The sequence below is a fragment of the Crocuta crocuta genome, unplaced genomic scaffold (assembly GCF_008692635.1).
Source record: "Crocuta crocuta isolate KB4526 unplaced genomic scaffold, BGI_CrCroc_1.0 scaffold431, whole genome shotgun sequence".
In the NCBI taxonomy this organism is placed as follows: Eukaryota; Metazoa; Chordata; class Mammalia; order Carnivora; family Hyaenidae; genus Crocuta; species Crocuta crocuta.
The window spans coordinates 4,701,345-4,725,046 of NW_027528859.1; the positions used below are offsets into that span (position 1 = coordinate 4,701,345).

The following is a 23,702-nucleotide window of genomic DNA, read 5'->3' on the forward strand; positions in this document are numbered from 1 at the left end:
CTTGGAAAGGAAAGCAGTAATAACTGCTATATCTTCAGTCAAGTAGAGCAAGCTTACTCTTTTTACCCCATTTCATAGGACGTTAGCTGTTTTGACTGATTTGTCAGAACTATATAAAATACAGAATTAAGTACTAATTATCAGTATTTTACTAATGCAGAAATACACTAGTGTTTCATTGTTAACATAGGTTACTAAAACATTTTGGTATTTTGAGGGGGATATGGCATGACATTTCAATCTCAATGTACAGATCATTTTAAAATTACGACTGCTAGTTGTATATTCTGATACTTTTAACAACAAATAATGCTTTCTTTTACAGATGCTTCAAGCATGTTCAGTTCAGCACTTACCAGTACCATATGCTGCGTTCCCACCCCTTATTTCTAGTGACCCATTTCTTTTACATCCTCCTCACCTTTCTCCCCATCATCCGCCTCATTTGCCACCACCGGGTCAATTTGTCCCTTTCCAAACACAGCAATCACGATCGGTAGGTATCTATGTACTCTTATGTCTTTAATTTTCACAGAATGTAAGAGGTAGATTAATTTAGTAGGTGTAATTTTTGCCCATTTAAAGAACTATAATTTAGGTTCCTTAAAGAATTAGGGAATTCACAGACCTACAAAAATATAAACATTTACCTAGAATCAACTTGGTTTTCTTAAATTTTCCTAGTTCTTTTTTTAAGGGTGAAACTCGAATTCACAACCCTGAGATTAAGAGCTGAGTCAGATACTTAACCGACTGAGCCATCTAGGCACCCTTCTAGTTCTTTTATATGTGTCTTGTATAATTTAAATTTGTTCTCTCATATCTGCAGTCCTTCAGGAAGTAAATCTGAAGAAAAATTCAGTTCTCTTTTTTCCTTTTATGTATTTCTGAAATAGAAAATGAAAATATTATACAATTGTTTATACTTGCCATGATAATTTTATTCATTTAGGCAAGTAAAGTAACTATCTGGCCCTTAATGTTTTGTTTTATTTTCCTTAAGGCCTTTTTTTTTTATATTCTGATGAGAAGTTGAGATAGTCTATTAACATAGTCAGTTCTATCCTGGGACTGGAATATAGCTAAGGAGGCATACTATTTGGGGTGGGAAGGTGGAGGAGGGATAAGCACTGTTGAAAGGGAAGGGAGGGCACAGGAAGAAGACCCAGGTGTTTTCTGGACTAGTCAAATTGAGAATCTGAACCATCAGGCATGGTTAAAGAAGATTTTAACCTTGTGAAAGGAAGTTGATAGTGTATTCTGGCAGAACCTAACCATCCTTTACCAAGGATTTATGCATCTCGCTGGGTCTCAGGTAGAGGTGAACTTAATGGCTGCTGTCTTGAAAACTGTAGAAGCCAATTATGACAGAAGTTTGGCTAATCCAAAAAGTTAGAACTACTTCTATAAGAAAAGCTCTTATCAGAATCACGGCGGGATTGATGCCAAGATGTTTCTTAGCTTCCAATACTGGGAATTCAAAGTTAAAACAATTTAGCCATCACTTATATGTGGGTTTGGAATGCCTTAAAAGGTCCAGTCACATAACCAAATCAGAACTTAGGTTGTGTTATCACAGCGTCAGCAGTTGTGATTTCTCTCCCACATACATAAGCTCCCAAATTCAAGTGTAATCACTTACGTTTGAATAATGAATAATGTGTTGATATTGCCTCACTACAAGAGAAAGTCAGAGTAACATTTAAGAATATGTTCCCAGGAGAATCAGAAACAAAAATACGTACATAAAAACATTCATAGCAGCATTATTCCTAATAGCCAAAAAGTAGAAAGAGTTCCTATGTCCATCAGCTGATCTGGATTATTTTTTCAACTATGAACAAGAATGAAGTAGTGTTACACAAAGTGCAAGATGGATGAGCCTTGAAAACATTATGCTAAGTGACAGAAACCAGATACACACATGATTCCATACATGTGAAATGTCCAGAACAGGCAAATTTTGGAAACAGAAGGTAGATTGGCAGTTGTCCAGGGCTTGGGGAGGACTGGAGAAATTAGGTAGGGGACTGCTAATGGGCACAGGGTGGGGGTGGAGGGATAAAGATTCTCTGGAATTAGGTAGTGGTGATGATTCCACAGCTCTTGTGAATCTGCTAAAATCTATTGAATTGTGCTCCTTAGCAGGGTACCTTAGTCCAGAAAAAACATGCTCTATGCTTTGCTTTTGTACATTGTCTCAGTGTTGATAACATACTTTTGAAGTAGGCTATGATCATGTCAGTTCTGTAGATAATAATGAGGTTCATGTCACATTATTTATATATAAGTTACATGGCTGTTTAGTAACAACAGCAAGAGCCTGTCTAATGCCAAAGTCCATAAGCTTTCTAATACAGCATCGTGCCTGCTGTCTTTTATCCCATTTAGCCTTGGTTCTGCTTTATAAATATATATTCTGTGTGGGATGCCTGGGTGGCTCAGTCAGTTAAGCATCAGACTCTCAGCTCAGGTCGTGATCTCACAATTGGTGAGATCAAGCCTCATGTTTTAGGCTCTGTGCTGACAGTGTGGAGCCTGCTTAAGATTCTATCCCTCCCTCTTACTCTACCCCTCCCCCCCCACTCAAGTGTGCATGCTCCCTCTCAAATCTAAAAAGAGATAAATATAAACTGTGTTCAATTTCATATCTTAGAGATTGTATTGTCTGAAAAATTTGTGAGTAGGTCAGTGCATATGACTAAAAAGTAATTTTAACTTTCATATGATTGACTTACACTTTCTGTTTTTTAAGAGAAGTTTCAAATAGTAAAAGAACTGTGTTGGGGATCCTGACTGGTTAAGTTGCTAGAGCAGTTGACTCTTAATCTCAGGGTCATGAGTCAAGCTTCACGTTGGGCGTGGAGCCTACTTTAAAAAAAGAAGAAGAAAGAAAGGTACCCTTGAATGGATAGCGGAGATGTTTAATGACCTGTTTCAGAAAATGTCTTAGTGAAATCCAATTAAAGAAATTTGTAGGAAGATTTTACTACAGTCTGTATGTCCACATGTACGAATTTAGAATGATATAAACATGAAGAAATAAATGACCTTAAAGGTATTTTGTGAGGAGTTAATTTTTTGTTGTTAAACACTATCTAAACACTAGGTATCTATCTAATATACTGGAAGTATATTAATATATTAGTTTGTGTTTTTCGTCCCTCAGCCTCTGCAAAGGATAGAAAATGAAGTGGAACTCTTAGGAGAACATCTTCCAGTAGGAGGTTTTACTTACCCTCCATCGGCCCATCCTCCAACATTACCTCCGTCAGCTCCCTTGCAGTTCCTAACTCATGATCCTTTGCATCAGGAGGTGTCCTTTGGAGTAGTAAGTTTTCATTCATTGTTATTAATTTATTACTTACTTTGATAACTTACACCTAAGTTTTATGTTTTAAACTAGTTGTTGTGTCTGTGTTAACATTTAAGATCTACAAAATGTGACTTAAACAGTAAAGAACTTTGTAGCTATTTTGGTTTCTTTTTTTTTTTTTTTTTTTTTAAGGAGAGAGACTATTTGACAGATTAAGTAGTTGCAAAGGTGGAATGATCTTAAATTGTTTTAACATTTCCCCCCTACAGCCTTATCCTCCATTTATGCCTCGGAGGCTCACAGGACGTAGTAGATATCGATCCCAGCAGCCAATACCACCTCCCCCTTATCATCCCAGCTTACTACCATATGTGTTGTAAGTTCTGTTCTTCTCATTTTAATGAATTCTGAATTTTGACACCCTTGAGAGTCTTTTATGAATATCTTCTATGTGATTTATAATTTAGGGTCTGTCAGATATTAGTTTTTATTTAATGTTGAGCAATTGGGGTGAAATAAAGAGAAGAGCCGAAGACAAGGGAGAAGTAGGAGAGAAAGAAATTTGTGAGCCAGAAAATAGGTTTAACAAATCAAAAGGTAGAAAAGTTGACAGTTTTTGCCTCTTATATAGCTGTCGTCACTTGACACCTTTGATAATCCAGTTCTTGATGCTGCTACTTTTCTCAAGGGAAGAGAGAGAAGTTACTTCTATGCCTTGGAAATGTTGTTAGGATTACTTTTGTAACATACACCCGTGGGTTAAACGTGATAGTTCTTTATTTCTCTCCCATGGAATGAAGTTCAGAAGGAGGCAATTCAGGGTTTGTTACCCCATAACTGAGGAATAGTTCTACCATCTTCAATATTTTGTGGCTTTCTCTTTATGATGAAAGATGGCCCCTCAAATTCTGGCCATTATATCTGTACTCCAACTAGCAAAAATGAAAATGGATCTCTCTGTCCACCTGCCCCCTCTCAAGGATACTTCCTAGAAGTTGCATGTCTTACTCCTGCCTATATCCCATTGACCAGAATTTAGTTTCATGTCTATAATTAATTTCTAAGAAGGGTTGGAAATGCTGTTTTATACAGAGGGCCATGTGCCAATATCACACTATTGATAATTGTAGCTTTATTATAAGTCTTAAAATCAGATAGTATCAGAACTTGGCTCTTAACGTGATTTGAAGTCTTGCATGATCCATGTAAAGTTTAAAATCAGCAACTAGGTTTCTCCTAAAACATAGCCTCTGGGCTTTTGGTATAGGGACTGCATGAAATCTGTAAATCAGTTTCGGAAGAGAATTGCCATCTTTTAGTCCACTGAACAGTGGTGTTCTCTATTCATTTAAAAATTTTTTTCTCAGCAATATTTTTCATTTTTAATTGTATAGGTCTTGTACATGTTTTATTAAACTAATCCCTAATATTTCATATTTTTATGCCATTCTGAATATTTTTTTAATGTCAGTTTTTATTTATTGCTACCAAAGTCCATTTCTTTAAAGGGTTGCTACTGATGAACACCAACCATTCTTTACCCCTGTAGCATTAGTCTTGTTCTTCCCAATCTGTTCATTGAAGTAATGTACCAGTGTTATCAATGCTAGTTTTGGTTATTTCACTGCAGATCAATGCTACCAGTGCCACCTGCAGTGGGCCCAACTTTCAGCTTTGAATTGGATGTGGAAGATGGAGAAGTAGAAAATTATGAGGTTAGTAGGTGAACTGTGAGTTTGCATAGTATTATATGCAAAAGAAGTATTGTTCTGCTCATTCACTCGTTCATCTAATTAAGCATGTATTAGATAAATCCTTACACATTTCACAATACAGAGATATCAAAAAGTGTTTAGCATCCCTAAAGATATTTCTACATGTACCACACAGCTGTGATAATGCGATAGACTTGGTCCTTTGTTAGAATTATATAGAATTCCTTTGAGGATTTATACATGAGAAAGCAGTGAATTATGATTGGATATTCTGAAAAAATTTTGTGGAAGCACAGTTGTTTGACCTGGCTCCCAAAGGATGGGAAAGCTGCTTCATGCAGGAGATTGAGGTAGGGAAGTGCTGGATATTCTTGAGGAGTAGCATACAGTTGGTGGCTAAAGTGACTGTTGTGGGAGGAAGGAGCTGCTAAATTTTTTGGTGCCTATGGCATTACACTCTACTAGTAGAACAGGTCAGGCACACAACCGTGCAAGTTCTGAACTATGGGAACTGTAAATAGAAAGTACAATGTGAGAGACTTTTAAAAATGATTATTCTTTTTTTTTTAATGTTTTATTTATTTCTAGGAGAGAGAGAGGGAGAGACAGACAGCATGAGCAGGGGAGGGTCAGAGAGAGAGGGAGTCACAGACTGAAACAGGGTCCAGGCTCTGAGCTGGCAGTCAGCACAGAGCCCGACGCGGGGCTCGAACCCACGAACCGCGAGATCATGACCTAAGTGAAAGTCGGATGCTTAACCGACTAAGCCACCCAGGCGCCCCTTAAAAATGATTATTCTTAAATATGATTCGGTTTGAGAGACTTTTAACACTAGAATCAACAGGTATTGATCACTGAATGGTTTATGGTAGTGATGGGTATGCGTACGGGGCTTGCTAAAAATGATGCTCTACCAATAAGATTGTAGTAGTCCGTGAAGAAGGCAGAGTCAGAGATGACAGCAGGTCAAGTAGATGATGTGGATGTTAATGTTATTTTAAGTATATTTATTTATTTTGAGAGAGGGTAAGTGGGGGAAGGGGCAGAGAGAGAGGGAGACGGAATCCCAAGCAGGCTCTGCACTGCCAGCACAGAGCCTAATGTAGGGCTCAAACTCACGAACCATGAGATCATGACCTGAGCTAAAGGCAGACCTTCAACTGACTAGGCCACCGAGGTGCCCCATATTATTTGAGGTTAGGAATAAGGTGCAATTTATGGATTGGAAGCAACTTTGTATTGCTGAATGTGAGTAACAGTGTAACTTTGATACTGCTAGTTCTCTTTCTCACCCCATCCTCACTCAGTCTCTATTTGGACGTTGTAAATAGAAGCTAGAGACAGGGAAGAGACATACACACACACATACACAGTCTTAAAACACCTTTGGTTTGGTTTTTTGTTTTGTTTTGTTTTTAACACATGTGGAAGAGATCAGGCCAAATGGTATATTCTATAGTCTTCAAAATGCTGTTGTGTCGTTTTCTTTCTACATACATAATCACACTGCACTGACCTTTGGATTCCATTTCCACTTAATTTTTTTAGTGTTCTATTTATTTTTGAGGGAGAGAGGGAATAGCGGGGGACAGAGAATCCCAAGCAGGCTCCTCCCTGACAGCAGATAACCCGATGCAGGAATCGAACCCAGGAACTGTGGGGTCGTGATCTGAGCCAAAGTCAGATGCTTAATTGACTGAGCCACCCAGGTGCCCCTCCATTTCCAGATTTCTAGAGAGAGAGAAAGGGGATGTAAAAATTTCCTGTTTTGTTTCTACACTGACGACGTTAGTTTTGTACAAAGGGGTTGGTTATCCTTTAAGCATTCCATACTAAGAGGAACTGTCATAAGTCATACTGCTGAAGAAGCTCTTGATTAAATAGATCATGTATCCATCTATGAAAGAAACAGTAGTATACCATCCCAGTATAAGAAAAATATTTTTGTTTGGCATTGGAATACCTTTCTAAATTGGATTTTAGGTTAAATATGTTTTGATCTTTTGCAGTCGTACTTTAATCCAGTCAAGAATGTTTTGCTTTTCTGGTTTTTGACCTAAAATCCAGTTTAGAAAGGTATTCCAATGCCAAATAAAAAATATTTTTGCCTAAGTGCCTTTACTTTCTTTGTCCTTCTGCTTAAGAACTTTCCTCCTCCTCCACATTTTGAAACTTAGTCATCTTTTAGGACCCAGCCAAAAATACTCCTACTTCTATGAAAGGCATTTCTCGTCCATTTCCAGGTCTAAATGAGTTTCTCCTTCCTTTTTTTTTTTTAAATGTTTTATTTATTTCTGAGAGAGAGAGAGAGAGACATTGTGAACAGGTGAGGGTCAGAGAGAGAGGGAGACACAGAATCCAAAGCAGGCTCCAGGCTCTGAGCTGGCTGTCCGCACAGATCCCGATGCGGGGCTCGAACCCACAAACCGTGAGATCATGACCTGAGCTGAAGCTGGATGCTTAACCGACTGAGCCACCCAGGCACCCCCTTACTTTTTGTTCTTAACGTTCTTATGAAATTATGCATACTGGGGCACCTAGGTAGCTCAGTCAGTTAAGCATCCAACTTCAGCTCAGGTCATGATCTCATTGTTCAACTGTTCTAGTCCCACCTTGGGCTCTGCACTGACAGTGTGGAACCTCCTTGGGATTCTCTCTCCTCTCTCCCTCCTTCCTCCTCCTCCTCCTCCTCTTCCTCCTCCTCCTTTTCTTCTCTCTGTCTCTCTCTCAGAAAAGTAAGTAAACTTAGAAAAAAAAGAAAAGAAACCCATGCAGACTTGTCATGTCCTGCCTTCAGATGTCTTGCTTGCTAGGTAATACAAATTCACTGAAGACTTGATTATCATAGCCTCCCCCCAGTAAGGGCTTAATGAACATACTTTATTGAATATAGTTGTCTTAAGTTGTTTTCTCTGACCCAGGTGTCTGGTAGTATAAAGCAGTTATATCAGCTATATTCTAAATTTTATCTTCTAATTGTGATCAGCATCAATTAAATTTAACAATTTGCTGTCAAACATTTTATAGGGACTAAGGGGTATGCACGGTGAAGGGGGAGCAATTTATTTAGATGACCCAATTCTCCAAATAAAGCTGTACCAAAAACAGCATTATGGCTTTACCTTATTAAGACACAACTATCACGGCATTAATTATTGAGATTTTGGGAAATTGATTCTATTTCTCTCATTGTCCATCATCATTTCATTGTTATCCATTCTCTTATCCCCATGGCAGCCTAAAAAAGAAGGGAAAGCAGCATACGAAAGACCGCAAAATTGTAGGATGAAGCAAAATGAGTAATTAGTACCATTGAAAACTGGGAGAAGAGAAGTACTATTGCAAAATCAATAAGTGTAATAGCAGCCATATATTGAAACATAAGAACTGTGTTAAAATTCATGATTTCTTAGTGATAACTTCAAAAAATAAAAGAAAAAACTCATTGGTCTTATCCTGTCTTTTCTATTTAAATTATACTACTGAGTACAGTTTGATATGGAACAGTTGCTCAGTATTAGTAAAATTTCATTTAATTAAGAAAATGACAGAATATTACCATTTTGCCATCTTTACTGGATTAATGGACCTTGGCATGATGAGTGAGCCTCGTGATGGAAATAGTTGAAGCTACCAATTTATAGGAAGTATGGGGGACAAAACAAATCTCAGGGTAGGTAGGTTTAGTCAACGAAAATTAGACTATGGGAATTTGTACAGCCATTGACCTGGTTTGTCAACAATTTTTAAAAGTGTTTTTGAAAATAATGAAAACAATAAGAGACATTTGACATTTAAGGGAGTTGTTAATTTTTGGAGTGTGATGTTACTGTGCTTATATCCTTTGAAAACTTTCTTTTGAGAAAGGTGGGTCTCAACATGAGGACAATTTTACTCGATCCTGGACCCCAGGATATTTAGCAACATCTGGAGACATTATTCATGTGCAGTTACTAGCAACCAGCTGCTGGAGGCTGGGGGGTGCTGCTAAATATCCCACAATGTACAAGGACAACCATCCCCCACCCCCAATAAAATTTTGTCCATCTCGAAGTGTCAGAAGGGCTGAGGTCGACAGGTTGTTTTAAATATATACAGAGAAGTATTTTATCAGTGAAATACAATATTTTACTTTTGTTTCAAAGTAATCTGGGGTTTAGGAGTAAACTGTACTAGGTGCAATTAGCCATAAATTGTTCAGCCTGGGTAATACTGCTAGTGTATGTGTTTAAAATTTTGCGTATTTAAGATAGGGTTTTTTGTTTGTTGTGGTTTTTTTTAAGTTGTGGCTTTTTTTGTTTGTTTGTTGTAGGGGTTTTCAATTATTCAAATAGAAATTTTAAAGAGAGATTAAAATTATGACTCCTTTTACCCCCTTTGTAGGCCCTATTAAACCTGGCAGAGCGACTGGGAGAGGCTAAGCCTCGAGGACTGACTAAAGCAGATATTGAACAGCTTCCTTCTTATCGGTTCAATCCTAATAACCACCAGTCAGAACAGACTTTGTAAGTACATTTTGCCAACATCACTCTACGTGGAATTTCCTTTTTTTACCTTTATAAAATAAAAGCTTGAGAGTCAAAGATAACTTGATAAATAGTCTCTATTGCATACTCTAGGCCTATGCCATTCACTAAGATAGCCACTAGTCATGTGTGGCGGTTTAAAATTAAATAAAAAATTAAGTTTATTGCACTAGCTAATGATACTGTGTTGGAAGATGTAGAGCATTTCTGTCTCAGTTCTGTTGGACAGTGCTATTCTGGATTTTTAGGTTGCCTAGAAATTTTATGATTTCAATCTCAAACTTGAGAATATTTTATTTATTTTATTATTTTAATGTTTATCTTTGAGACAGAGACAGAGGGTGAGTGAGGGAAGGACAGAGAGAGAGGGAGACACAAAATCCAAGCTGTCAGCACAGAACCCAACACAGGGCTCAAATCCACAAACCGTGAGATCATGACCTAAGCTGAAGTCAGACACTTAACCAACTGAGCCACGTGGGCACTTCTAGAATATCTTATATACGATTGAAGAGTCTCTTACATGTAAAGATTGAGGTTTTTACCTAAACATTCTACTTAACATAGTATCTTTAATAACAACTTTATGGAGATGACATTCACATTTAAAGTGTACAGTTCAGGGGTGCTGGGGTAGGATCAGTTGGTTAAGCACCCAACTCTTGATTTTGGCTTGGGTCATGATCGTCTGGTTCGTGGGTTCAAGCCCTGCATTGGTCTCTGTGCTGACATCGTGGAGCCTGCTTGGGATTCTCTCTCTGCCCTTCCCCTGGTCGCTCTCTTTTCCCTCTCTTTCTCAAAATAAGTAAACATTTAAAAAATAATTTTTAATTAAATAAAATAAACTTTAGAAATAAAAGAAATTTTTTTGATGATCTCTTAGTAAATAAAGCAAAGCACTCATTAAATGTCTTAAGGTCATGATTGTTTCAGGGTATTGATAGATTACTTTGTCTTAAAATTTAAATGACATTTTTAAAAGTGAGATGGTAAATGGTGTTCTAGGCTTCAGTAGTCATAACAAAATAGGAAACCACTTGGTTTTATGGTTAAATGATCTTTTTACCTTTTTTAGGTGTGTAGTATGCATGTGTGATTTTGAGTCAAGGCAGCTACTTAGAGTTTTACCCTGTAACCACGAGTTCCATGCCAAGTGTGTCGACAAATGGCTTAAGGTAAAGTGATGGTGTCTCTGAAGAGAATCACATTGAATTCTCTTTTTTATGGACTGTAGTTTTAAATCTATTGCTCAGTAGAGGGTGGGTAAGGAGACAAAATTTTCAGTGGTTCCTGTGAACGAAGAGAAAAGGTCAGTAAAAATTAGCTACGGCCATCAGTGTGGGAGTGATTGTGCAAAACTTGAAAATCTGTTATCTGTCCTTGGTCATCAGTGTTTCCTTTCTCGTGGTGTGTGGGGACCAGGCCCAAACTTGATGGGCCAGTTTTCTCTGAAGAGTTCCAGGTGGACCTCACCGGAGCTCCTTTGTCAGAGACTTACTTGGGAAATGAACCTCTGGTGCTTTTAGTGCTTTTCTTTAATTTCTGATAATTTTCTCTTTTGTAGATCTGCAAAACCCAAAGGACACAAGTTCTATATTTTATAATAGTAGAATGAAAATATGATGCAGTAAAATAATTTTACAATGGTCAACGTTTTGTTTTTTTGTTTTTTTTCTTTAAGAGCAGTCTGATTAGGAGGTAATACCACTGGGTTAGATAAGTTCACAGTTTGGTAGGAAAACAGAGGAGTTAAAATCAGTCCTTCTCTATGAGCACAGATTAAGGGTGCCCAGTTTAGCCCAAACCGAATACTGAAGGCAAAGGGTCTTAACTTTAGAAGAAGAAAGTATTATATAAGCACGGCCCTGTCATGTGGGAATAGAGACTGACCAGAAAATGACAGATTCCATATGGCTGGTAGCGAGGGTGGTGAGAGAAGAGCTGTTCAAAGATACAGCCAGTGAGTGACCAGTTTGTGGTGAAGTCACTGTGAGTGTGAGAGTTTGGACTTAATCCCAGAAACAACGTGGAAGGCCGTGCCTGAGATTGTGTTTTAGAAACATGACTGGCCACTGTTTGTGGACCAGAAAGGGAAAGAGCTTTCTGAGAGATGGGGAGATGGAATGATGGGTCCTGGGCTAGCCGAGAACAAGTTCTGGCAATTAGATGAAAAGAGGAGGACTGATTCAAGAACTGTCAAAATGTAGAAATGGGAGTATTTGAGTAATAATGGTTTGTAGAAAGTAGAGCAGGTGATGCTTAGGTTTCAGGCTTTGGCAGCTCAAAAAATGGCGGTGCCATTTGTTGAACGGAGTTTTATCTAGTTCTTCAGTCTGTCTGAACTGGTGATAGGTAATCTTGTCTATGTTGAAACAGACCTATTAGAAAAATCATCAGCTGCTACGTCTTTGAGTTTGTGGTGTATTTTTTTTTAAGAAAGATTAAATGATTGCTTTGTACCTATTTAAAGGAATAAAGAATGAAAACTATATGGGACGTGAAAACAGTTTATTGCTTTTAACATGTTTCATTGTGTAACTCACAATTCGGACAAGTTTATTTCTCTTTTGTGTTTTAGGCAAATCGTACTTGCCCAATTTGCCGAGCTGATGCTTCCGAAGTGCATCGGGATTCAGAATGACCAACTAAGAGCACAAGTTTAGTTTGGGTGTTCCTCATCACATGTATATACGGACTATCCATTGAACTTAATCTGTGTGGCTTCCAGCCCTCCCTTTACCAAAAGGGTCAATGGACCTTTCTTTGCACTGTGTGACTTAATCAACTATAAAAGCTTACAATTAGTCTTCACAATTATGGGATTGTTATACTAACCGTGTGATTGGAACTCCAAAGACTTTTCCTTTAGCTTAATTTTGTGTGTGCACTAACATTCCCTGGTTTTTGTGTGATCATTCCGAGTGTTGCTGCAAGATTACAGTGGACGTGATCTTTTAGCATGTGCTTTTATAAAAAGTGGTAGCTCCAGATGATATAGCAATCTACCTTATATAGAGCCTTCAGAAACTGTGAGTGGAAATGAATGCAGCGTGTGACTGTTGGTGATAAATGTATCTGTGAGAGAGAGAGAGTGTGTGCAACTACTTGTGTGAGGGCATGGTAGCTAACGTGTGTATGAGATCCTATATACCAGCATGTACCAAGAATGTGTGTAGTTTTAATTATGCTGCAATGTATAATCTGGTGTGTTATTTAAACAGCACTAGTACTGTACACTGGTTTTTTTTTCCCTTGTGTTTGCTGTTGCACACTGATTGCTAAGGGTGCATCGATGATAAGCATTGAATACTCCATACCCTTCCCTCCCAATGAATGGAATGAGAAAAGCCTTCTTCCTTTGCTTCAGGCAGCTGTCACCTTCTCTTCATTGGTGGTCCCATATGGGTCACTTAAGAAAAAAAGTGTAACAGATTCTCACTCCATGAACCTGATTTTTTGATTCTGTTATGGAAAAAAATTTTTTACTCTCCAACTTGCTGTTTCCAAAAAGAAGGTGCAATATCATACATCATCAGTTAGCAATATTAGCATTTCAATCAGTGATTTGAATGTTGATGCTTTTTTTCCTTTACATTTCCAGTAAGCTTCTTACAGGAAGTACTTGTGATTTGGTTTTTTTAATGTTTAGATTTGTAGTCTATTCTGAAGATATTTGAGTAATATATTTCTAAGAATACTGCTGGTCCCACGAAGTCTCACCTCTTTTACTTCCACCAGAACAAAATCTGTTAACTATTTCATCTTGACTTCTAATATGTTCTTTGTTAAACTCTCATAGGGAACTAAAATGTTTTAAGAAAATTATATTTCTCTTCATATTGATTCACCTGCCAACCTCCAGTTCTCAAAGTTGTCTAGTTGTGCTTCTCCTGGAAAACCCCCCATTTCCAGGATGGATCAAGTGCTGTGACAGCTCGAATTCTTAGACCTGATATGCTTTGATGTTTATTGCTTTTTAAAAAGATTTTTTGTTTGAATGAGAAAAACTTAATATAACAGGTCCAGAATACTTGCAGTATAAATGGAGATTTGATTTTTGTATAAAAAATAATGCTGTAAAACAGGAATTGACCTTCATTTAGTTGATCTGAAATAATACATAGCTGTGTGGGTTTTTTTTTTTTTACATAGGTTCATTGAGCATCATTTAGATTGTTTAAAAGTCATTTTTCCAGTAATGTTTTGATTCCTCTCCTTCTTCTGTTGTATTCAGCATTGTCTGCCTCTTCCTGCAGTTGGTGTCATTGCTTTGTTTGCAGTAGCACAAGCTGCGTAATCCCAGTCAGGACTGTGAGGACCCCCGCCAGCCTCACTCAGCTCTCCGCTGGCTCTGTGTCAGTTTTCTACTCAGTGTTAACAACTTGTTACTGCCATGCTACTTGCCCTCCCCTTGAAGTCTCCATAAGCTCACCCAGCCTAGAGTTCAGTAAAGTCAATTCACACAGAAGCACAATTTTGCCCTTTTCCAGACACTGTTGCCTCTATCTAGTCATACAAATAGGATTTTGCACACTTTCTGTTTGCCCCTGTATTTGTCAGTGCATCAGAAATACATCTCAACAGTAGTAAAGTGCACATGTTACTTTTAACTCATTAGGACGTTCCCCACCTGTTCCTGATGAATTAAAAAGTGTGTTAGACCAAAATTATTGGCATAATAATCAGCTACATTACAAATCACGTATAGTTTAATCTTTATTTTTTTTAATTAAAAAAAAATCATGTTTAAAATGGCAAAAGCCCATCTTATACATAGACTCTTTTATATAGCTGCAAAAAATTTATATCTGTACAGATCTAACATAACACTATTACACTCAGTATTCATTTTATTGAAGCATGCAAGTAAAGCACTTTTTCTAATTTATATAGATACCTAATTAACAAGGCACATCGTACTAATGACTAGGAAAAGTAGCCTTTTCTTCCCTCCCTCTGACGATGAATTCTTGTCATACTATCCCTTTTCCAGCAAATTTTTGAGAGGCAGTTGGCAATTTAGGAGGCAGCAGAGTCTATTTTGATAAAATCCTGAATTAATTGTTGTACTCTTGTGACTGATCTCTCTTTGGGAATGTCTTTCTCTGCATGGGGCCCTTAGAGATGTGTACAGACTTGCTTATTAGGTGGTTAGTGCAGATTAGGAGCATCCGTGCATGTACTCCGAACCAGCTCACACCAGCCACAGTGAGCAGCTGTGTGACTAGCAGAAGAGAAGGAACAGTTGATTCATGCCCAGCTATTGCCACCTTGAGCAGTGCGCCACGTTGCAGGCAGATGTTGGTTTGTTGCCTTCTTCCTCTTTTCTCGTAAAACAATATTGGCTTTACCATCTTATAACTCTGCTGTGGGGTTTCGTTTTGTTTCGTTTTGCATGAATAATCATCTTGAAAATTTTTTTAGCTCTCCCCCCACCCCCACCCCACCCCAATAGAACAAAACAGAAAACACGTTCAAGGCCTCCAGGTATCAAGATCTCATTAGGATTTTCTTTCCTGAATTTTTTTTTGAGCAAAATCTGGAAAATGTGAAAGCATATTTAGATTTTATACACTCTCTGAAATGTGATTTATTAAGATTCTTAAATTTGGGCCTCTTATAGTATTTTGAATGAGATCTACCAACTTACTTAAAGAGAATATTTTTCACAGATATCTTTAGGCCTTTGTTAGAAAGCTATTTTCCCCCCTGTTGGTACATTTGGTTACCTCATTTTGCTTTTTGTTTCAGATTATGAAAGCTTACAGGGGTGTTTTTTGGAATCATTTGCTGAGTCGTTTCCTCAAATCATATTCCATTGTATCAGTTAACATAGTTTTAAATGTACGTATTATAAATATCTGTAACCAAATCATTTGAAGGCTTGATAAATTTTTAACAAAGTTTGTACATTTTTTATGAAAGTTACTAGTAATGCTTTACTAAGTAGTGCAATGAATTTTTATTTTTAATCCCTGTGCCCAATTTTGGAGTTGAGAGGGTTGTTGGTAATAAATGTATGATGTACACTTAAAACATTTGGTTGTGGTTCATGTTCATGCTGTGGAAGGGGTGGGTTTGTGTGCGCCTGGAGGGGGTGGTACCGGGGTCCCGGCAGGGAGATAGAGCTGCTGAGCTACCAGCGGCCAGATTTTATTTTTAGGCTATAATTTAGATTTTGTTTCTGTTGTCTTAGAAATGCAACAACTAGCATTACAACATACGGAACATAATTCTCTCTTCTAAAAAGCCAAGAAGATTGCTGAATGTAGCCACACATGTGGCCTAAACTCCCCAAACAGTAGGGCTTCGTAAGTAGGTAACTAGATGTCTTTCTAGATACGTTGACCAAAAGATGTAGGAAGGAAGATTACAGTCGCTAACTGGGCAAAGTCGTCCACATTAGCTGCAGGTTACATCCAACTTCTTGTCAACATAATTGGGAAAGAGGAGCCTCTCATTTTCCGTACACATTTGTGTAATTCCTTTCCTTTGACTAGAAATGAAGAAAATAAGAGTAATTTACTTTCTGTGTATGTGCTGTGTTGAGAAGGAAAGTAGAAACAAGATACAAAAAATTGAGGTAAAATAATAGATCCCGCTTCCATTCCCTCTTTTAGGAAGCATTCATTCTTTGGCTTAGTTAAGGGGAGATGATGCCCTCTGCCTGGCTCCAGTAGTTAACCAATAGAGGCATTCAGTAAAGTGACCAAGTCCTGCTTGTTTCTCTCATGGACCAGCATGTTTGTGTTGGACTGGAATGCCTCAAGAACCCCAACTCCGTGCTGTCTTAGAGCAGAGGCATTTGCTACTCAGGAAATCGCGGTGCGCTCGCTCATGACTTGCGACCTACAGTTAAGGCAAGGAGGCCCATGCAGCTATTTGAGCATTTGTAGTGTGGAGAGTCCAAATTGAGATGTACTGTATATGTATATGCCAGACTTCAAAGACTTGGTATGAGAAAGCATAAAATGTCTCATTAATTTTTATACGAATCCAGAGGTCTTATGGCCTTATAGGCCCTGTGGGAGCCTTTAAAAGCCAGCTCTCTTTTCCTCTGCCACAGTGATGGCAGCTCTGGGTTCTGAGTCACTACCTGGAAAAGCACTCTCCTAGAAAAAGCCTCTGGACTCTGCAGATTTTCTATGAGCAGTAAAGGCCCTCAAACAAAGTGTGAAATGTGGACTCTTACCAGGACTTCATCGTTGCCAATTTATTTCCCTCTTTTACAAATCTTTTTCATATTAAATTCTGAACTATGCTTTGATACTACTAACCCTCAGATGTATCAAATGTGCCGGTTAAGCATTATTGGATACAATTATTTCTTAACAAATCACAGGAGTTCATTTGTACCAGAGGAAAAAGTTCTTGTGAAAGTTGTGGTCAGATCACTGCAAGTGTTTGGAGTCTCTTGTCTGTTTCAGATTACTGACCTCCGTATAGACTGCCGTCCGATAGAGGTGTAATGAACCATATGTGTAATTAAAGATTTTTTAGTGGCCACATTAAAAAGTAAACGGAAACACTTGAAATATTTTTAATATATTCTACCTAACCTACCCAAAATACTTCAGTATATGATTAGTATGAAGATTAATGAGACATTTTGTTTTCTCATACCAAGTCTTTGAAATCCAGTGTATAAATTTACAGTACATCTCAGTTTGGACTGTCCACATTTCACATGCTCAAATGGTTCTCTGGATGGTAGCCATTATGGTAGGACAGATCGAGATTGAGATAGCGCCAGTCTTTCCAAAGAATGAAACTTTACTCCTGACACCCCCAAGATTTAGCATTTTGTCATTGCATGCCTGAATTGACTGTAGTGTGGTGAGCAGTGTTTACTTTTTGTGTAGTTGAATGTAACTTGCTTTATTCAATACATAAATAATAAGCAGACTTAGTTGTTGTGGACATCATGTGTAGCCAGCCTAGATAACATCCAAAAACAGAAGCTGCTTGTCAGTGCATTCCCTAATCAGACGTTCGCTTAGCGCTTCCAGGATGCACAGCAATTCGAGAGATTCTTTGGCAGTCAGAATTGGGCAGTCTGAAGGATTGGGAGTAGGAGACTTCCGATCCACACTGAGATGGTGGCGTAGATTCCTATCGAGGTTGCCCTATAGGGCATATCCTCTTAACCTCTTTCTTGCGGCTCTCTGCACCTCCCAAGATGGCAAGCAGGAAACGTAGGAATGAGAAAGAAAAACTGAGGACAGCTGGGGATACTGAATGTCACCTTACAGTCTGAAGTCTGAAAATGTGCTGTAGAAACAGTATGGATGGTTTCCTACTATAGAGGAAGTGAATGGAAGTGAATTATTCGGTAAAAAGGAACCCACGTTCCCTTCAAACCTCTGATTCTTGGTCTGTGCGTGGAAACAAAGTACAGAGGCTGGTTAAGAAGAAGACCTACAGCTAGTACCCAGCACCTGCCAGTACCCAGCACCGTGCGCGGTAAACATGTTTACAAGCTGCTTTCGTAGCCTCCCTTTCAAGTGTTAGAATCCCCCACAGATCCTCCGTAAACTTAGAGATTTGCAATGTGATGCTTCTCTTCCCATTACCTCAGCCCTTTCCCGTTTGTATTATCCAACCTTATTGGTAGTTAATACTCTAATAAAGAAGGGGTCTATAAATGCGGTAAGATACACTTCTGACAGTGTAAACTTAGTCCTAGTAAAGATAGACATTTCTGTTGATGGTGCAGGCATATGCTATCCACGTGTTCTAGTTGGTTCTTTTTCTCCCCTTCTGCTTTTGTACATGTTAATACTGGACTTAAACTAAATTAGAGGAAAATGACCTTGCTCCTTGTACCAAAACAATGCCAGCCTTCCCAAGAAAAAATTTAACACTATCTGGTGATTCAGGCTCAGACTGCCTTGATTTTGATCCCAAGGAGGAGGAAAATAGATTTCATTTACTCTTAATTCTAGAATTTCTAAAAGAAAGTTGGACCGTTTTTGTAATCCAGGCTACTAGACTAGTTGGGGAAACAAGTCCGGAAGAAAAAGTGATGGGGCTTCTGCTGGCTCAGTAGGTGGAGCATGTGACTCTTGATCTCAGGGTCATGAGTTGAAGCCTCACGTTGGGTGTAGAGCTTTCTTTAAAAACAACGGGAAAGGTTCAAAGTCAATTTCTTTTCCTTACAAAATGAGAGATTCAAGTCTTTCCTAAGGCGTGTTCACAGCCCCAAGACTATATACTATACAAGCTTAGATAGAGCACCAGTTTATGCCAGAATTGGGAGTTGAGGTATTTAAAAAATTTTTTAACGTTTATTCATTTTTGAGAGAGAGAGAGTGTGTGAGGGAGGAGGGGTAGAGAGAGAGGGAGACCCAAAACCCAAAGCAGGCTCCAGGCTCTGAGCGGTCAGCACGGTGCCCAACGCGGGCCTTGAACTCACAACTGTGAGATCATGACAAGCTGAAGTCGGATGCTGAATTGACTGAGCCAGGCACCTCAGGAGTTCAGGTATTTAGGGTTAGTGGCTTAGAACAAATTCTCTCACCGTTCTGGAGGCCAGAAGTCTGAAATCAGGGTGTTGGCAAGGTTGTTTTCCTCTGGACGCTCTGAGGGGCAATCTGTGTCTCCATGGAGTTCTTTGGCCTGTAGATACATAGCTCCACAGTCTCTGGCTGTCTCTGCACATGGGTCTTCACATCTCCCCTGTGTGTCTCTGTGTTTTCAACTGAATGGAAGTCCCCATGCCTCTACTTAGTCAGCTGCATGGGTGCCTTAAGAAAAGCCAGCTTTGTCCCATCTCAGGAAATTTGATTCTGTTCCAACAAATGAACTCATAACCCCAGAGTTTATCATAAAACATGACCAAAATAACTTTGACCCGGAAAATGTCTTCTTATCTTCAACAGTCAAAGATAAACCACAGTTGCTCTCACAAATTGATTCAGGGCAGTGTGGCTTCCTAGTATATCCATGAACATGCATATAAAAGTTAACTATATATTGTCAGGTAAGTGAGAAATTAGCACTGTTTCTTAAAGGGCAGTGTTTACACTTTAACCATAATGGTTTCTTTGCTGAATCAAAATCTGCTGAATCTTGAAAACATTATGGTAAATAAAAGAAGCCAGACGAAAGACCACGTATTGTGTGATTCCACTTACTTGAAATGTCAAAGGCAAATCTGTAGCAATAGGTAATCAGGCAATCTGCCTGACCAGGGCTGAGGAGATAGAGCGGTTGGGGGGTGACAGCTAAGGAGCGTGGGGTTTCTTTTTGGAGTAATGAAAATGTTCTGAAATTGTGATGGGTGTGCAATTGTGGGAATATATTGAAACCAATGCGGGGCACCTGGGTGGCTCAGTCAGTTAAGTGTCCAACTTCGGCTCAGGTCATGATCTCACGGTTCATGGGTTCGAGCCCCGCGTCGGGCTCTGTGCTGACAGCCAGCTCAGAGCCTGGAGCCTGTTTCAGATTCTGTGTCTCCCTCCCTCTCTGACCCTCCCCTGCTCACACTGTCTCTCTCTCTCTCTCAGAAATAAATTTAAAAAAAAAACATAAAAAAATTTTTTAAAAAAGAAAAAGAAACCAATGCATGTACCGAAATGCATGTATGAGAATACTCATAGAGAACTGTAATAGCCCCAAACTGGCAACCCAAATTTTTATCAGTTATTGAATTGATAAATTATGGTTGAGCTTTACATTGGTATTGCAATATAGCAGAGAATGAGCTACAACTATGGGATCTCATCAAATACATTGAATAAGAAAATACATACTGATTATTCCACACACACACACACCACACACGTGTGATTACTCCAATTATAGATCGTTCAAAAACCAGCAAAATGGATCTATGCTATGAAACACACAACACTGGTTATCCTTGGCCTTAGAGGTTGTAGTGACTAAAAGGAACGGAGGACATAAGCTGGGGGCCATCCGGGCTGTCAGTAATTTTGTTTGTTGATCTATGTACTTGACTACCCAAGTACTTCAGTTTGAGAAATTCACTGTGCTTTATGATTTGTTCAATTATCTATCTCTATAATGTTATAAACTTTATTTTAAAAAAATAAAGGGTAGGTCCCCCTCTGTGACCCATTTGATAGAAGCACAGCTGTGCAAAACACATGGGGAAATGAATTTTTAACCATCTTAAAGGAGTCATACTGGGTACATCGATATCCCCACGGTTGCATGTTGCATCCCTCAAATACTAAACAAGCTAAAACGTAAATCAGAGCCCCCTACCCAATGTGTAAGAACAGGAATAATGTTTTGAGAATATTGCCTTCATGCAAATAAAAGGTAAGTTTTTATGCATGACATCCACACCAGGGGGCACTGTGGCACACAACCAAGTTCCAAGTAAAAGCCTTTTAATATTCGGGTCAGGATCGATGCGGTTATAATTGTCCAAAATGTGCCTTAAAGTTGCTTTTACTTAAAGCATACATAAAAAAAACTTTTCTCAGAATAGTACAAGATCACAACAGCTCAGAGACTCATTCCTTTATGAGTAACACTGTGTGTGTTCTGTACAAAGTAGGGTTTTTAACAGTTTAAATGTGTTTTTTTTTAATGTTTTATTTATTTCTAGGAGAGAGAGAGTGTGTGTGCTGTACAAAGTAGGGTTTTTAACAGTTTAAATGTGTTTTTTTTAATGTTTTATTTATTTCTAGGAGAGAGAGAGAGACAGCGTGAGCAGGGAAGGGTCAAAGAGAGAGGGAGTCACAGACTGAAACAGGCTCCAGGCTCTGAGCTGGCAGTCAGCACAGAGCCCGACGCGGGGCTCGAACCCACGACCCGCGAGATCATGACCTAAGCGAAAGTCGGAAGCTTAACCGACTAAGCCACCCAGGCGCCCCTAATAGTTTAAATGTTTTTTAACGTTCAGTCTACCCCTGGTTGGTTGATTGGTTTGGGCTGTATTCTAAAGTGCAGTTTGGTTTAAAATCAGGCTCCCTTTGTATTGATCAAGATCAATTCATACAAATGAACTCCACTCCCATGCTCCTTCCACATGCACACAGGTGAGACAGAGGCTACTGTATCTGCCAAAACCGGCCCCAAGATTACCGGCAGCTTCTTAAATGTCACGTCTGATGACCACCTTCCAGGCTTAGTCTTGCTGGACTTCTCTCTGGTGTACGATACCGCTCATTTCTTAGAGCTGTGTGCCTTTGGCTTTCATGATGCTCTTTCCGCTCCGTCGTCCTTATTTCTCTTTGCATCTCCTCTCTCCCATCTCTCTCAAGTTTCTTTTCTTTGGCCCACTCCTTTCCAGGCTCCCTAGGATGGTCTTCACCCTCTGGTTTTCCTACTCTGCGCAGTCTGCTTGGAGTGACCTCGTCCTCCTGTTGATTCAATGGTTTGCCCGGTTCTCATGACTCACAGATTCATACCTCTTATCCCAGCGTCTCCCCCCAAGAACTCCTGCCTGTGTTCCCAGCTTCCTGCTGACCTCCCCTCCCTAATATCCCATAGGCACTCAAACTCAGTGCCTCCAAATATAAACTCCTCACATNCCAGCCACCCAAACACCCCAGCCAGAATCGGAGAAGTCATCTTAACTCAGTCACCCCCCGTCTCCCCCAAATTTGATCAATGGTCCCTTTGTCTCCCCTTCCTCCTCCCCTGTCTCCCCTGGTTCAGTTTGCATTCTCTGCCNCCCGCCTCCACCCAAAGTCCCAAATGGCTCTCCGCTGCCCGCAGATCTAGGCCCAGTCTTACTCTCCAACAAAAGTCCTCCGAAGTCTGCTCCTAATCATGGTTCGTCTTAATGCTCCAGCCGCTGCCCACCCCGCCCCCCTCGTCTCCCCTGACTCGACACAGGTATCACCTCTTCCAGGAAACCTTTCCTGACCCCTGTGAGCTGGGTTAGACACTCCACTCCTCCTGAACAACCTGATGTGTCGTCAGCACTTGTTCTTGTGGGTTCCCCACTGGCCTGTGAGCATCTTGAGCCCGTGCTGACGCGTGTCAGGCCTGGCACAGAGTGGTGGTTCGAGAAGGGTTTCTTGGGCAGAGGAATGGAGAATGACTCCTCAGCTTGAACGGTCAGGCGGCTGGAGAGAACAGTCGCCGAGGAATGAATCTTGGGGGAGGAGCCGGATTTGACAAAAATGAGAACGAGAGAGGAGAATGTGTGTGAAAGATGAGGACCTGGCCTGTAGACACCCCATGAGGTGACCGCACAGGGGCGGACATGCGGTACCCAGGTCTGGAGCTCCAGGGGGAAACTCGGGCCACTGGGTGTTAGAAACATTAAATCGTGTCAGCTAAGAAGAGGCGGACTTCTGGAGGCCTCCCCACGAGGTCTCCTCAAGGCTGGCTTGGGGGCCACCTCCACCTTCTCGCAGATCTGGGCCAGGGTCCACATGGCTCTGGATGGTAGAAAATGAACACACTCTTTTGCTGACACGTGCCAGAGGGGCTGCCGAGGCTGCCGGACTCTCCAGTTGTGGTGAACTGCCCTTCCTGGATCTGCGTATTGAATGACTTCAGCTCCTCATTATCCCAGGCAGGGCGAGAGCCGCACCCCCACAGGCCAAATACAGGAGACCTCAGTCAGGAGCAAGACCCGGCCTGTGCAGGGAGCACAAATGCCATCAGCTCCTTGCCTACCCAGAAAGCTCCTTGCTTGTCCCCCCAGGGCTGGCTTTCACGACTCTTCCTAGGAATCCACTACCCACATCCCAACCTAGAACCAAAGCCCACGCTGGAGGAAATGCCCCAGAATCGCACTGCACAGCAAGGTAGCGGGAAACTCACGTTCCAGGCAACTGTTTCACCGAGGGTTCTCAGTCCACTCTGAACTGTGCAATAAACGCCTGTAGGGGTTTGTACAACGGTCCTGCGGAGAAAGAAAAGTCGGCAACCAGCAGAAGTGGGCTCAAAACTCATTTGGCAGTGACCCCCCTGTTGCTGTAAGATCCTGACTGAGCACACACAGGTTTGCTACCTGTTGCCGGTCCGCAAAGAAAATACTGCTCCTGGGTTATGCACTCCACTCATCATGACCTTAGTTAGGGGGGCAGGAGAGCAGCCATTTTGTATAATGTCGCTCACCCCCTGTGCCCCTGGGTGTGCCATCTCCGGGATTTCGAACTGAAGGAGAAAGAAGACGGTGACTTTAGCGACATAGACAACCCTGGCACCATG

At 40.2% G+C, this 23,702-nt stretch overlaps 1 protein-coding gene across 7 annotated transcripts in view; it reads left to right on the plus strand.

Annotated features, from left to right (window-relative positions):
• The window catches only part of RNF38 (ring finger protein 38), a 59,247-nt gene extending 46,876 nt beyond the window's left edge, over window positions 1-12,371 (plus strand). For all 7 annotated transcript variants that reach the window (XM_077756183.1, XM_077756177.1, XM_077756179.1 and 4 more), the window contains 7 exons: window positions 326-496; window positions 3,170-3,331; window positions 3,586-3,692; window positions 4,947-5,031; window positions 9,415-9,536; window positions 10,633-10,732; window positions 12,136-12,371. In XM_077756183.1, coding sequence (XP_077612309.1) covers window positions 326-496; window positions 3,170-3,331; window positions 3,586-3,692; window positions 4,947-5,031; window positions 9,415-9,536; window positions 10,633-10,732; window positions 12,136-12,198 — 810 coding nt within the window. In that variant the 3' untranslated portion in view covers window positions 12,199-12,371. The remainder of the gene's footprint in view (window positions 1-325; window positions 497-3,169; window positions 3,332-3,585; window positions 3,693-4,946; window positions 5,032-9,414; window positions 9,537-10,632; window positions 10,733-12,135) is intronic.
• The last annotated feature ends 11,331 nt before the right edge of the window (window positions 12,372-23,702 follow it).